The sequence below is a fragment of the Mustela putorius genome, unplaced genomic scaffold (genome assembly GCF_011764305.1).
Source record: "Mustela putorius furo isolate JIRA1106 unplaced genomic scaffold, ASM1176430v1.1 tig00003942_pilon_pilon_pilon, whole genome shotgun sequence".
Classification (NCBI taxonomy): domain Eukaryota; kingdom Metazoa; phylum Chordata; class Mammalia; order Carnivora; family Mustelidae; genus Mustela; species Mustela putorius.
In genome coordinates this window covers 12,920,513-12,935,126 of record NW_025422087.1, presented here as the reverse complement: position 1 = coordinate 12,935,126, position 14,614 = coordinate 12,920,513, and the positions used below count along the sequence as shown (strand labels likewise).

General features: G+C 44.8%; 1 protein-coding gene across 1 annotated transcript; it reads left to right on the top strand.

Moving 5' to 3' along the window:
* The first annotated feature begins 2,071 nt into the window (after nucleotides 1-2,071).
* On the top strand, nucleotides 2,072-14,182 carry STOML3 (stomatin like 3). Its single transcript, XM_045069573.1, has 8 exons — nucleotides 2,072-2,164; nucleotides 3,619-3,769; nucleotides 5,153-5,256; nucleotides 5,338-5,410; nucleotides 8,329-8,411; nucleotides 9,872-10,075; nucleotides 11,657-11,791; nucleotides 13,146-14,182. Exons 1-8 carry the CDS (start codon nucleotides 2,072-2,074, stop codon nucleotides 13,368-13,370), a joined length of 1,068 nt encoding a protein of 355 aa, XP_044925508.1. The 3' UTR covers nucleotides 13,371-14,182.
* Nucleotides 14,183-14,614: the final 432 nt, after the last annotated feature.

The window sequence follows — 14,614 nt, the reverse complement described above, 5'->3', positions numbered from 1 at the left end:
TGGATGGCTCTCCATTTCCGGAATTTTATGAATAAAATCACAAGGACCATTCTCGAATGGGTTTTCACTGTCATCACCGCTCATTTCTGTCCGGTATTCCTGAGAGGTTGAGGACTGAGAGGTAGACAAGGGTGTGCTTCGCTTCAGGAGATACTCTCAACCGTTTCTCAAGATGATTGTATCAGTTTGCATGAGGGCTCAGGTCGCTCCACAACTTTGCAAAAATGTGATATTGTGGGTCTTTAGTGTTTGCCATTCTGGAAGCTGTGGATTATGATCCCTTTGTAGTTCCAGACATCATTGGATTTTGGTGTTTTGAAACAATGTCATAGTACCTCAAACTGTATTTCTGCTTAGAGAAGGAATAGCTATTTTACAGTAACACGGATCTGGGGGCAAGGACTGTATGTAGTATTGCTCTCACAATTAAATACTATTGACCAAGCCAAAATAAGAAATCAGGAGCCAAGTCACCCAGCCTGTTTTATGTACTGATATTCATTTCCACCATTAGCGCCGCATTCGTGGGGCTAGCCTCACGCAAGTTACCAACCTTGCTTTGAGTGTTTACACCTAGACCTAGAGGGCGTTTAAGTTTCCTCTGTGCTACGGGTTGTAGCTTCGTGCCAGGAACAAAGCCCCCGAGGCATGTCTTGTCTCACTGCCGGGAGTCATTAACGGCAGATAGGGATGTCTGTCAATTGGTGGAACTTCTAGGTCCCACTTTACTTAAAGAGAGATTGCGATGTTGATGACAAGACTATCCAGATTTTCTGGCTGCAGAACGAAGGGAAGGGCCGGGCTTGGTTATCCCTGAAGTCCTTTCAGCTGAAGCCTCAGGGTCCTTCTCTCCAGCCTCAGCAGTGTGGGCTGGGTTCTGTGCTAATTTATTTGAGCTCGCCCTTGTCTTTCCAGACTGAAAGAAATGTGTTGACTAGACTTCACCCCGTTCTTTGTCCCAGCCACATACAAGAGGGAATCCCCACTTTTTTGCCTAGAAGGCAGCACAGCAGAGACCCAGAGACCTGCCCTTATGGTCTCTTTCCTGCTAGCCGTGAACCCTTGTTGGGAAGTTCCCCATCTTATTCTCCGTTGTCTCCTCAGTTCTAGCACCATGCCTGGTAGAGAACTGGCAAAAGACGGTCAAATGGATGAGTGGGAAATCGGGAGCAGCTTGTTACTTCCCAGTTCTCTGCTGGGAAGTAAGCAGACCGTGATGTCCGTACAGTATTGTGATAGTTACTCCCAGAAAATACACAGCCGTGGATTGGGAGAAAGCAGGAGGGGATTAGGTGTGCTGAGGGCTTGAGGCTTAGTGCAGAGGCTGTGGGGCTCCTTCCCTCCGCGACCCCCTCAGCCTCCAGGGAAGGCTCCTGCAGCAGCCTCATGGAGGCTGAAGTAGAGGTCGTGCGGGAGGTTTCTGAGGCGGCTTTGGGACACAGTCCCTGCATATCTTTTCAGATCCTGGGCTCATGGAGCGGGGAGGCTGAGAGATTGCCTCTGCCGGCAGCCACAAGCAGCCAGCTCACAAGGCTGGTGGCAGGGCCCCACAGGGAGCGACTGCACTCACAGCCCCACTTGAACAGCGGCTAATGACACCCTCAGGCACCATAATTCTCAATTCTCCCAGTGGCGGAGGCAGTGGCCGGGGTGATTCTAATGCTCAGGTGTGAATCTTGGAAGGTGAATCAGGTCCACATCTCTTGTCTCCCTCTGCGCCTTTAGTACCTAACAAAACTTCACTCACAGCTCCTGCGGCAAGACAAGGACTTGATGGGGCTCTGGCGGTGCGCCTACGGGTCGCGGGGGGTGGGGGTGCATCTTTGCCATGAACACTTGCTAATGTAGTTTGGTGTCCAGATTGTAGTTAGTCTGGAAATGTCTCGAGCTTGCTCAGGGCATAAAGTGTAACTGGGATCTTGTTGGAGTCCCAGCAGCTTTTGTGGGCTGTACTGCTAAAGTCACAGCTCCGGGAACCCTCAAGGATCCTGAATCCCAATGATTGCAATGCCAGTTGCAACTGCAGCTGTGAACTGCAGCAGGGAACTACATACACCCCAGGTGGCCAGAAATGTGCTGCCAGCTCAACTCATTCACCAAGACTCCAGGAAAGCACGGCTGGTCCCAGAGAGGCTTGTACAAGCCCATTATTGCAGCCTTGTTGGTAAGGGCAGAACTGCAAGTGACTGTAATATCCAGTAGCTACATAAACCCAGACACAGGTTCGGGATGAACCCATGTGCGACAATTAAGAAGAAGGAGGTAGATCTGCATATACTGGCATGGAAATATCTCTAAGATACATTCAATTTTTTTTTTTTTAAGATTTTATTTATTTATTTAACAGAGAGAAATTACAAGTACACTGAGAGGCAGGCAGAGAGAGAGAGAAGGAAGCAGGCTCCCTGCTGAGCAGAGAGCCCGATGCGGGACTCCATCCCAGGACCCTGAGATCATGACCTGAGCCGAAGGCAGCGGCTTAACCCACTGAGCCACCCAGGCGCCCCACATTCAATTTTTTTACAAAGTAGAAGTGTTGGGGCACCTGGGGGTCTCAGTTGGTGAAGAGGCTGCCTTCGGCTTGGGCATGATCCCAGGGTCCTGGGATGGAGCTGCGTATCCCCCCCCACCCCCATCCCCCGCCACCCCCCCCCCCCCCCCCGCCTTCTGTGGGTGGTGGTCTCCTTGTTCAGCAGGGAGCCTGCTTCCTCCTCTGCCACTCCCACGTGTTTGTACTCTCTCTCACACTCTCTTTCTCTCAAATAAATAAATAAAATCTTAAAAATAAATAAACACAAATAAAAAAGTTGGAGTGTTAGTGTGGCGCCATAGCTCACCAGATCTATGAATCTAAGCCAAGTGTTTTCTAAGGATAGACATATGTATGTAAATACATAGGAATGGGTCTATCAGGAAACACACCAAATCAATAATAATGGGACCTCTCTAGATAAAAGTGGACTCAGGAGAAGATGGTCAGAGGGACTTCAGTTTCATCTGTACTGCTTTGATTTTTTTTTTTTTTTTGTACGATGAGAATGTTTATATACAGGCTGTGTCATTACAGTGATTAAAAAAGCATGAATAAACAAAACGCAACAAAGATTCCATTAGAATGCACAAAATGTTTTTTTTTTTTTTAATTCTGCATAATGATAGTCCAATCCACCTCACTGGGGTCCAAAGTTTTGGAAGGTGGCCTTTTAAAAAATGTAAACTTTGAGTATGCAGTTAAGTCCTTATTGCCATTGGGTATATCTTTACGTGTATTTAGAACTCATTAAAGGACATTTGCACAAAAAGTTTTTAATACTAAATGTGTATCTAAAACGTAGATAATTCCCATCTTGGGGCTGCACTAACTGAGAAAGTACTTGGTGGGTACTGGTACCAAGCGCAGGGCAGTCGGCATAGTGACAGGAGTGCGTTTGGCATGAGCTCGTTGAAGGGCACTTAACCACCTAACAAAATTGTAAATACTAATGTCTTTGATCTAACACTTTCCCTGCCTGGCATTTACCCTACATGGGTGTACAAAAACACGTATTAAAGAGCACTCATCGCAGCATTGTTTTAAGTGCAGAATCCTAGAACCCTCCTGAATGTTTTTAAACTTAGGATGTGGGCACTGATGAGTCAGCAGCAGTGAGGATGGATATGAGGTGGTATCAGTTCGACCTAGCGCCCTCTGCAGTTGGCGAGGTGAATGGCAGTGATAAGCCTGCGTCTAACGCGAACAATGGATGGTTGGGCATTAATGGGTCTAGAGGTAGCCTAAGGTGTTTGTGGAATTATCTGGGTGAAGATATCTAGTACATATAGTTAATTCGGGTGCTTGTGTGGAGAATATGAATCAGTTGGAGGAAGTGTGGAGCGAGGATGGGGACAGTTGTCAAGAAGAGGAGAAAAGAAGGAATGAGAATTAAAAAGAAATTGGAATAGCGATTAAAGAATAAAATAAGAATAAAAGGGTCAGGGGTGCCTGGGTGGCTCAGTGGGTTACAGCCTTTGCCTTCGGCTCAGGTCATGATCCCAGGCCCCCCCGCATCAGGCTCTCTGCTCAGTAGGGAGCCTGCTTCCCCCGCTTCTCTGCCTACTTGTGATCTCTGTCTGTCAAAAAAAAAAAAAAAAAAAAAAGGAAAGAATAAAAGGGTCAGCCAGACTTGTGTGTGTTCTACAAACTAGAGTTCTAAGACTTGACAAATTGTCTAATGGAAGTGTTTAAAGCTACGAAGTTTCAGGTGATTGAAATACGATTTGAACTTAGCATTGCAGGGCAATATTCTTTAAACCAAAATGCCCCTCTTATCATAATGTGTGTTTAGCAAAAAGACATCTGATGTAACAAATCAATGTAAAAAATTCCTTGAAAAGTCAGAAATGTTAAATATCCGTGTCTGACAAGTCCCTGTAATATCTGTATGGGAATAAAGATAGTAATATACATTTATTAATGTAGATATTAATGTATGGAGCAAGTGCCATATAAAAATAATCTCATATAGTCCTTGTCAAATCCTTCAGGGTAGTTGACTTCTATTCCCATCCTATAGATGGAGAAGTGAAGGCTCAGAAAGATTGAGCAGCTTACCCAAAGCCACAGCTTTGATAGGTAAGAGAGCTCTCACAGAAATTCATACCTACAGGCTCTTCAAAACATTTTCCCTGCCATACTGTCACCCTTTGGGGATACTAGTAGGTACTAGTAGGTACTAGTAGGTATCTTGCTTTCCAACCTGGAGAATCCTGGGCGCCCAGGAATGTGTCTTTTAAAATGGTCCTTTAATGATTCTGATGGAGCTAGTCCATGAATTATACACTGGGTAACATGTTTTATGTGTTTTGAGGGTAATAAACCATGTCTGTGCTACTAAATATCATGGTAATTGTTATTATTGATTGCTATGAGACTTTCCTTGGAAGGGACAGGTCAATTTCAATCTAAAACCTTCAATGAATAGTGTGTGTGTGTGTGTGTGTGTGTGCACGCGCATGTGTGTGTCTTTACTGCATTTGCCGGTGTGCATGGGTTTTGATTTCCTCAGTGCCACCCGGCATGGCCAGCACTCTGTATAGTAGCTTTACTCATGTGGCTGAATGGGTTTTCTAAGAACCATGTAAGTTACAGGCTTGTTTCATCCTCATTTCTTAGGCATCAGCAGTAAAGGGCTTGGTGTATGTGGCTGGATCCTGTTTTCCCTTTCTTTGCTGCTGATGATCATTACCTTCCCCGTCTCCATATGGATGTGCTTGAAGGTAACACCCTGGGAAATAAATTGGGCTCTCTCTATGAGCTGATGAACCATTAGGACTAAATGCTCTCCCTTAATCTCTTAGATCATTAAGGAGTATGAACGTGCTGTTGTATTCCGACTGGGACGCATCCAAGCTGACAAAGCCAGAGGGCCAGGTAGGACACTGTGGTTGCTCCTGACAAGGATCATGGGCACCTAATACTTCACTGTTGCCCCCGAAATTTGCCCTGGCAGCCTCTCTTGAGAAGCAAAGAAAAGGCAGCTGGAGCCCTTGCCTGTCTGTACAATGGAAAAAAGATGTTCTGTTATGCAAGTAAACAGGCATGACCACTAGACCATTAGTTTGAGAGGCTGGAAATCCAGCCCTGTTTCCCAGCATTCCCTCTGAGAGATTCAGTTTACAGGACCAAAGTGTGGCTCTGTTGGATTGGCCGGACATCACTTATTACCAGGACCACTGAACGAATGACAGAAGAATGAAGGGGGGGAGTAAGTGGCCAAGATAGATGATTAAGTTATTCAGGGAGAGAATTCCGGGAGCTGGGTTTTGATCCTCACTCTTTGAAAAGCGCTAACTGAGGGGCACCTGGGTGGCTCATGCTCTCAGGGTCCTGGGATCAAGCCCACATCAGGCTCTCTGCTCAGCAGGGAGCCTGCTTCCCCCTTTCTCTCTGCCTGCCTCTCTGACTACTTGTGATCTCTGTCTGTCAAATACATAAATAAGATATTTTTAAAAAGAAAGAAAGAAAGAAAGAAAAGAGCTAATGGAAAAGTAAAAGGTAACTTCTCCTGGAAAGTAGATTAATAGAGCAGAGAGCTGGAATCCATCACACGACTCCTTTGGTCAAATGTAGTGTTTCTTTCCATCCTTTCTCCACTTGAGAATGAAAACTGTTCCAAATTCTTCATGTTATAAAAGGATGGGATTTTGGGGGGTGGGGAGCAGACATGGGAAGGTGTTAGGTCCTAAAACTCTAGAAGTTAGGTACTGATTTAATTCTCATAACTTCTCCTGGTGTATCTGTAGTTGAACCATACGAAATTGCTAATATTTGTTTTTGTTTCTCAAGCATGACCATTTCATATGATAAATTCTAATATTTTGAAAGGAAGGCCATTAAAGGTAGCATTTTACAAGATACATGAGAAAGAATGGTTATTTGCAATACTTCTTTAATAATATTTGTTTTCTGCCCAGTTGCCTCCAACTGGGCTATAAGCTCCCTGTGGGGCAAGAACTTTCTTAGTCACTGTGATACTGCATGTGCTCTGCACTTGGCCATGCACTACAGTAGGCGCTCAGGAATCTATTACATAACAAAGCAGAAGCTTGTTAAAAAGCCCTGGTCATTTCAAGTAGTATAATCCTACTTGCCTAATTTCATAAAGGACCAGAGGGGAAAGAAAGCAAGAATGACTTATTATGGATGTTCTTATGAGTTTGTCCAAATAGAAGTGTTAGACTCATCCAAATGAGATATAACAGATATAACAGCCTCTGCCTTCGGCTCAGGTCATGTTGCATCTGGTGGGGCCAAGCTTATAAGTCAGAGTAAAACTGGATTTGGGAGAAGTAGACTAACCATAACTTGGAGGACTCTAGAGAAAAGTGGATCTCTTTTAAATGAATTTTCCCAGAAGGTTTCACCACTAAATGTCCCAGGATAACTACTCTCGTCATACATGTCTCTGGGGCTAATGAGTTACCTCAGAAAGCCATGAGAGCTAGAGGGAAACAAGCCAAATTGCTAATGGAAAACCTCTCTACTTTTGTAAATTGTAAATTATTCTTTAATAATGAAAGAATAATGAAAGTTTTAATAATAAGTGCTGCTATTCCTGAGCACATCATACATACCTGGCCCTGTGTTTAGTACATGTCGAATCATGCTTAATCTTCACTACCCTCTTCTAGAGATGAACTAATTGAAGCTCAGGAAAGTTATAGAAGTGTTCCCAGGTCACAACCTAGTAAGTGCAAGGGCTAGGACTTAACCCTCTAGTTTTAGGGGCCATGACCTCAACTGGCTTCCTGGTATCAAGAAAAGGAAGTAAATCAGGCAGCAATCCTCACTACAAATCTCAGGAGAGTTCAGAGACTGAGAGAAAGAAAACACCTTAGCAGTGTCTTCTGTTGATGTTACCAGCCCTTTGCATGGTATATATAGCCTACAAACAGGTTTCTTCTTTAAAAAACAAAATAATGGCACAAAATCTTTCTGGTGAATAGAAATGGATTGGAGTCCCCATCTTGCTATGCCTTGTGGTTCTAACCGTGGTAACTCTAGCTATTGAGAACACTGGCCAGGCTAATGTTAGGGATCCATGCATGGGAAATCAACTGAATTTTCCTATCCCTTTCCTTCCCCCACTCAGCCCCAAACCCAAATACTTCATGACTCAAAGAGAAGTTAGAGGGTTTTAACTCTAGGACGCCATCATATTTGAACTAGAACATAGCTCTAGAGAAACAAGAAATTCTGAAGTACATTGGTTTTAGGGACTTAAGAAGATTTTAATTCTTAAGATTTTAAGAATTTTCTTAAGATTCTTTAAGAATTAAGATTCTTAAGAATCTTCTCCCAAATTCTTCTTAAATTCTTGTAGAATTAAAATCTTCTTAAGATTTCTACAATTTTTTCAATACTATTGAAGATGAATGAGAATGTTGACAGTCATTGACATTTAAGGTAAAAAAAAGAAATCTATTACTTAAATCTTTTGTGCAGGTATCTTTAGTAAGGACACCAATTTCCAAAACATCCTTTTAGATTAATGTCAAATTCAACACTTGGCTAGAAGTAGGTTGAGTGGCTTACAAATAAAATCTAAAAATTAACTATCAAGGATCTTTAGCTCTTTGCCACAAGAGTTTAATCTCTAGGGAACCATTTTTCTTTAATCACTGACTAGGAGGAGGAACTAATTTTCCCCAAAGTTCAAGGTGTGTATATTGAAGATCCTCTGAGAAGCATTTGTAGTCCATTGAAAATAATGGATCATATAGTTAGGAGACAATTTGTGGCAGTTAGTTTCAATGCGGTGAAATTTTAAGCCATATTTTCTCTCCTAGGTTTGATCCTGGTCCTGCCCTGCATAGATGTCTTTGTCAAAGTTGATCTCCGAACTATTACTTGCAACATTCCTCCACAAGAGGTAATTCAGGTTAAAGATATGCTCTTAGAAATAAAACCTGTATCTTTCTCATTCCACGAACAGTTGATGTTTTACAGCATGTTTTCAAACTATAAGGGACTGGCTTGAGGAGCTCTGGTGGGTCTTAAAAACCATGGGGCTTTGCTTTTCACACTGACAATAAAGCCAAGGGCAAGGGCTGCCTTGCTGTAAGACTTAGAATGACTGGGGGGGGGGGGGGTAAGTCCCAGAGAAGAGAGAGAAAAGATGTAGTTGGCAGAGAAGCTGGGATGGAGAGCAGTAGCCAAGATGCTTGGAAGAGTCAGATAAGTCATTGTATAAAGCGATTGAATTTAATTTGGTGGAGGGCAGGGTTTGGTTAGGATATTATCCTTGCTGTCACCTTTCTAGACTTTTTATTAAATCTCTGTGCTTCACTTTTTTTTAATGCGTGATTGGATGCAAAACAGTGGATACCTGTAAGGAAAGAGCACAGATCCCACTTGCATTTTTATTTCAAATAATTCTTTTCCATTCTTAAAGTACTGTAAATAAATATCCAAGACCAGTAACAGGGCATTAGAGAAGAGAAACAGAGTTACCAAGAGCCAAAACGATTCAAGAAGAAGAAAGAAAATGTGAGTAGGGTCTACAATGCGGAAGGGCAGAGGTGATGAGAGGATTACGAGTTGATGTTAATTTTCTTCTCTGTGGTCCAAGAAACTCAGTCAAGACCCAACAATCCGGAGGGGCGGGGAAAAAAAAAAAAAAAAGACCCAACAATCCCATCGCCATGTCACTGGTAGGAAGTACAGAGTCCTTACTTTGGGCTTCAGCCTGTGTCCTAAGAATTGGAGATGCTTAGTGACCTACCATAGGCCTTTTCTGGCTCCATACTCCCCCGTTCTAGGTTCGGCTCCTACAGTCCTGCCAGAGAGTTCTCACTGGCTGCAAAACGCCTCCTCACATTATTCAGAAGGATTAATACGGAGCCTCTGTGGAAGCAAAGAGATTTCCCTTTATGTGAAAACAGAACATGGTCTCTGGTGACATCTATGTTTTCTAAGCAGCACTGCTGTTCATCAAATCTGATAAAACCTGAAAACCAAAAAGATGGCTGGTGTCAGGGAAAGGAGCGTTCTATCTCTGTGTAGAAGGTAGAGTTCCACCGAGTTCCTACTTGCCACCTTTTAAAATAGGAAGTGCTTAGGCTCCCGTGGCAAATCAAAAAGCTTCTGCCCGTGGGGTGTAAGGCTCCCTAAGGTGAAGTTACAGAGATGGATACAGACGACCCATGGGTGGGGATTTTGTCGCCAACCAGGATGACATTGTACGGCAGCCCAGGGCAGAGTTTGGGTGATGCTGGCCTGAGCTGTGGCGAAGGGTCTCCTCCTGGGGAGAGGGCTCTTAGGCTGGCTGACACTGTCCGTCACTGTGACAGTCATAATAAACACGCGATCTTCCCTGTCCTTGCTCTCCAGATCCTCACCAGAGACTCCGTGACTACGCAAGTGGATGGAGTCGTCTATTACAGAATCTATAGTGCTGTGTCTGCCGTGGCTAATGTCAACGATGTCCACCAAGCCACATTTCTGCTGGCTCAGACTACCCTGAGGAATGTCTTAGGGACGCAGACCCTGTCCCAAATTTTAGCTGGCAGAGAGGAGATTGCCCATAGCATCCAGGTAAAGACGCTGAGAACAAATAGCCTGTGTCCTTAGTTCATTTATTTTGATTATCAGTGATGATCAGCTATCAGTGGTTCAAAGAATCCGTCTCACGTGTGTGTGCATGTGCACTCACACGTGCAACACACACACACACGCATACAGCTGCTGGAGACACTGGGCCTCGGTTTGTGGTTTTATTCCTTTATAATCACAAGCTCTAAGTTTAAATATGTGAGCAGGACATGAGGAGCTGAAGGAATTGGACACCTTACCTATTTTTTTTTTAATTCAACATACAAGTTAGTATTGTACATGTTAGCCTTTTCTGAGGAGGTTAGCGTCCTTTTTAATTGAGCTTATTCCAGAAGAAGGGCCACCATTTCTCAGACAGCCCATGTGTTTCTGCATTTCAATGGAATATTTGAAGAGGATTCAACTGACACCCCGCAGGCCTGCCATCCCTGGGAAATCCAGCACGGTGCTACCTAGCTCGGTAGTTACGGTGACAGTAATCAGAATTCTAGTAATGGTGAGGATGTTGCTGTTATCCATCTCACCCCTCGCCCATCCTAGTTCATAGACAATTACATTTCTATGTGGCCCTTAACCAATTATGCTTTGATTCTGAGCCTCCCTTCTCTGCGTTAGTAGGGAATTTCAGCTTTGGTCCTTGGCATATCTTCCAATGTCTACTGTGACACAAAGACCCAGGCTTTATGAAACAACGTTGGTTCTTTAGAACTCCCCACGTCATTTGTCAGAGCCCCACGAGTTTGACAACTCAGATGTTTCCCCTGCCACAGTCCAGTCCCTGGCTTCTTGGGAGGTCTCACCATCTCCACTGTTCTATGGAAATTGTGGAAAGGCAAGAGATGGCTTGCCATTTGGTAGCAGAGATCTCTGCCCCTGGCCTCGGAGGAAACAACTTGTCTGATTTCATTCTCTCACGAGACATTCTTTCCCACCCCTCTCTCTGCAGGATAACCAATAGGACATCCTCAGTGGTCTTAAGTTTTTACAAAAGACAAGCATATCTTTGATTTTAGGCTGCTGTGCTCTAAAATATATATATAAAATATATATTATATATATATGTAAGTAAGCATATATATATAAGTAAGCATATATATACAAATATATTTATATATATAAGTAAGTAAGCATACATATATGTAAATAAGCATATATATATATACATATATATACACATGGCTGGCTACCTGTTTAAAACTACCTGCCACAGGGGAGAGGTTAAGCAGAGCAAGAGCAAGGCACAGAGTATCTCAGCAAGTACCCAATACTATTTATTGAGTTATTGTGAGGCATTGGTAGATCTCTTACGTGTATTATCTGCAAAGCTCATGAAAATCTCGAGAGGAACCCTTTTATAGGTGGAACAATTTGTAAGGAATCAGAGAGGTTAAGGAACCAGCGCAGAGATTCACAGCTGCAGATGGAAGAGCCAAGACAAACCCTAGGAGTGCCTGGGAAGGCTATACCTTGTTGCTGGCTAGATGTCTGTGACAAGAAAATGCGGGATATTTGCCCAACTCCCTTGTCTCCTGACCAATACCCTTTCTTATGATTTGGAAACAGACCTTACTTGATGATGCCACCGAACTGTGGGGGATCCGGGTGGCACGAGTGGAAATCAAAGATGTCCGGATTCCGGTGCAGCTACAGCGGTCCATGGCTGCGGAGGCCGAGGCCACCAGGGAAGCCAGGGCCAGGGTAAGAGCTGCTCCGTCCACACTGGAAGGCAAGATGCCTAGCTTTGGAGGAGAAAAAGCTAGACCTTGAATGGAAGATCAGGCTTCTCGGTGATTTTGATAAGAAAAGGGTTGCTTATTTACAGTTTTTACTGAGAATTTCCTCCTGAACTAATATACCTTGAGGAAGTTGGGCAACAGGTCTTGGGACAGTCACTTGCCCAGTGACTTAGCAATGTGGGTCCCAAGTCTGGCTGCATTTCCATCCCCTAGAGAGAAGTCAACACAGCAAACACTAACTCTGAGATCTCAGCTCACACTCCGTGAAGCTGATTCTCTTGTGGCTCAGGAATCTACATTTTTATAAAGTTAGCAATTCTGCTTTATTATTATTTTTTTTAAATTATGGAAGTATAACTGACCGGCAAAACTAGAGTAGTTTCTGGTGTACAGTGTACTGATCCACCAGCCCTATACATTACTCAGTGCCCATCGCAGCGAGTGTAGTGACCCCCTGGAAGCTGGCATTCCGCAGTAGCCAACCCCGTGCCCGTCTTTTGAACATTATTGTTAGGTGTGGTTAGTGAGCTGGACTGAAAGGGAATGGTGGGGTGATTAAACCCAATCCAGGGTAGATGACACACTATAAGCCTACCCTGGCCTCGAATGTTCTTGAGTCCGCTGGGTCTATAGCCTTCATGGCTGCGGAAATGGGTTTCCCGGAGTATCAGAAACCAAGGGAAGATGAGAACCCTTTTGCCTAAGCTCCTCAGAATCTTCCTTGAGAACCAATGAGTTTTCCTCTGCCCTGGTCCCTTTCCCATCTCTGCTTTATCTGGGAAGCTCCAGCAGCTTCTCAGCAGCTTCTCGGTTTGGCACAGAGACAGTGAGTACCCGTGGCAAATCCGTCTTGGGCAGGAGAGAGCTAGATGAGGAGCCAGCAAAAGGGAGAGCCCTCCTGTGGGTGTTCTCAGACTGCCCTGCCTGCTGCTGGCCATCCAGGGCGGAGAGAACTTGAAGCAGTCCTCACACTGGAAGAATGAGGCTGAACTGGCATCAGAATTAAGGTCTCCTAGGATAAGAAAAAAACAAGGGGGAGAAGCGGGTGCACGCCTTGAATTTCAAACTTCTCTGAAAGCTAGCGTGGGGGATGGGGAGGCTCCAGAGTAACTGGTCAGCATTATTCCCCTAAATCACATTAGGATGCGAAACTCTCACCCTGGCCAAAGCAGGAGCAAGGATGAAACCCGGTGGCAAAGTGGGGTTGCGGGGGCGGGGGGGGGGGTCGCAGGGGCAGACCAGCCTGGGGCGCAGCCAGAATACGACTCACAGTTGCAAACATTTCTTTCTGAGCTCTTTTATTTCTGCCGGCTTAGGTCGTTGCCGCCGAAGGGGAAATGAATGCTTCCAAGTCTCTGAAGTCAGCCTCCATGGTGCTGGCCGAGTCCCCAGTAGCCCTCCAGCTGCGTTACCTGCAAACCCTCACCACCGTGGCCACCGAGAAGAATTCCACCATCGTCTTCCCTCTGCCCATGAATATCCTGGAGGGCATCGGTGGTGTCAGCTACAATAACCACGAGAAGGCTACGAACAGAGCCTGAGGTTTTGGGCTGTGGTCAGCCGCTGCTTGGGGAGCTGTTGCCAGTTCTCTCGGGAGAACCCAGCGGTCAGAAGGACTGAGAATTGCAACAATATTGAACCAGAGGGACGCCGCTGCTAGAATCGCATTGGCAGAAAAATGCCATAAAGCCTCCCCCCAAAAGTGGGGGTCTGGTTATATTATCCCAGAGCATAAACAGCTTTGCATTATCCATATTAGTCAGTTAGCAGGCATTCGACTTAAGGCAGGAACTTGCTTGCTTGCAGCAGGGGGAAGAAATCTTTGCAAAACCTTGGCTAAGATTTCAGCAATAATTTTGATTGGTTTTAAGAAGCTCTCTAGATAATTTATAAAGTAACACAGGCCTCCTCTTTATACTAGCTATTTGCTTTTTATAATTCCCAAGTAACTATTTGCTAAATCACCCTCCCACCCCCTCACCCCCCAAGCCTCCGTGTTTGAAATCCAGATTGATTTTGATGTGAAAGGCTGAAGAGGCACCCAGGCTGCAAACTCATCACAGCGCCTGGGGCGGACTCCGTCCCAGCTCTCTTGTGCCCACGACCAGGGGCCAATGCTTAGCCTCCCGGCAACTTTGCCAGCGGCTGGGACAGTGCAGGGCACTTACAGGCAAGAATGATGCTTATGACTGGTTTTGTTGGTTGGAATCAATGGGGAACATCCTGTGAACTCCATGTTTTCACCCCATTATTAGACCCAAGAGACACCAGTAGTTAAGAATTGTAAATGCCATTCACCGCCCCCGTCCAAAAAACCCCTAAACTGTTCAAAATAAAGAAGCCATAGACTAGAATATAGATGTGATGTATTTTAAAAATTGCTTTGTCAGATTTATTTTGTTGCCGTGGTACAGCTTTGAGTTGTATTTTGAGCAAAGGGCTAGGATTTTTTGTTACCATGTACTGATTGCTGTGTGTGAACACCGTGCTCAGCCCTTTATGGATGCTGAGAAAAATCTTTATTTTGCAGATGAGAAAGTTGATGGCAAGAGGTTGGAAACTTGCCTAAGAGCCTGTCGCTAGTTTGGGGTTAGGATTTAAAACTAGGTCTCACTCCAAAGTCCTTGCTCTTAAACATCACGGTGGTTTACGTGGGGCAAGTGCCTGGGGGCGGGGACAGAGCCCACACCCATTCCCCTCTTGCCTTTCAGGTTCTGCAAGTGTGGGGGCCCACTGGAGTTTTTCATCGTGTCCAGGACTCTGAGAGCAAGCACACACATGCACA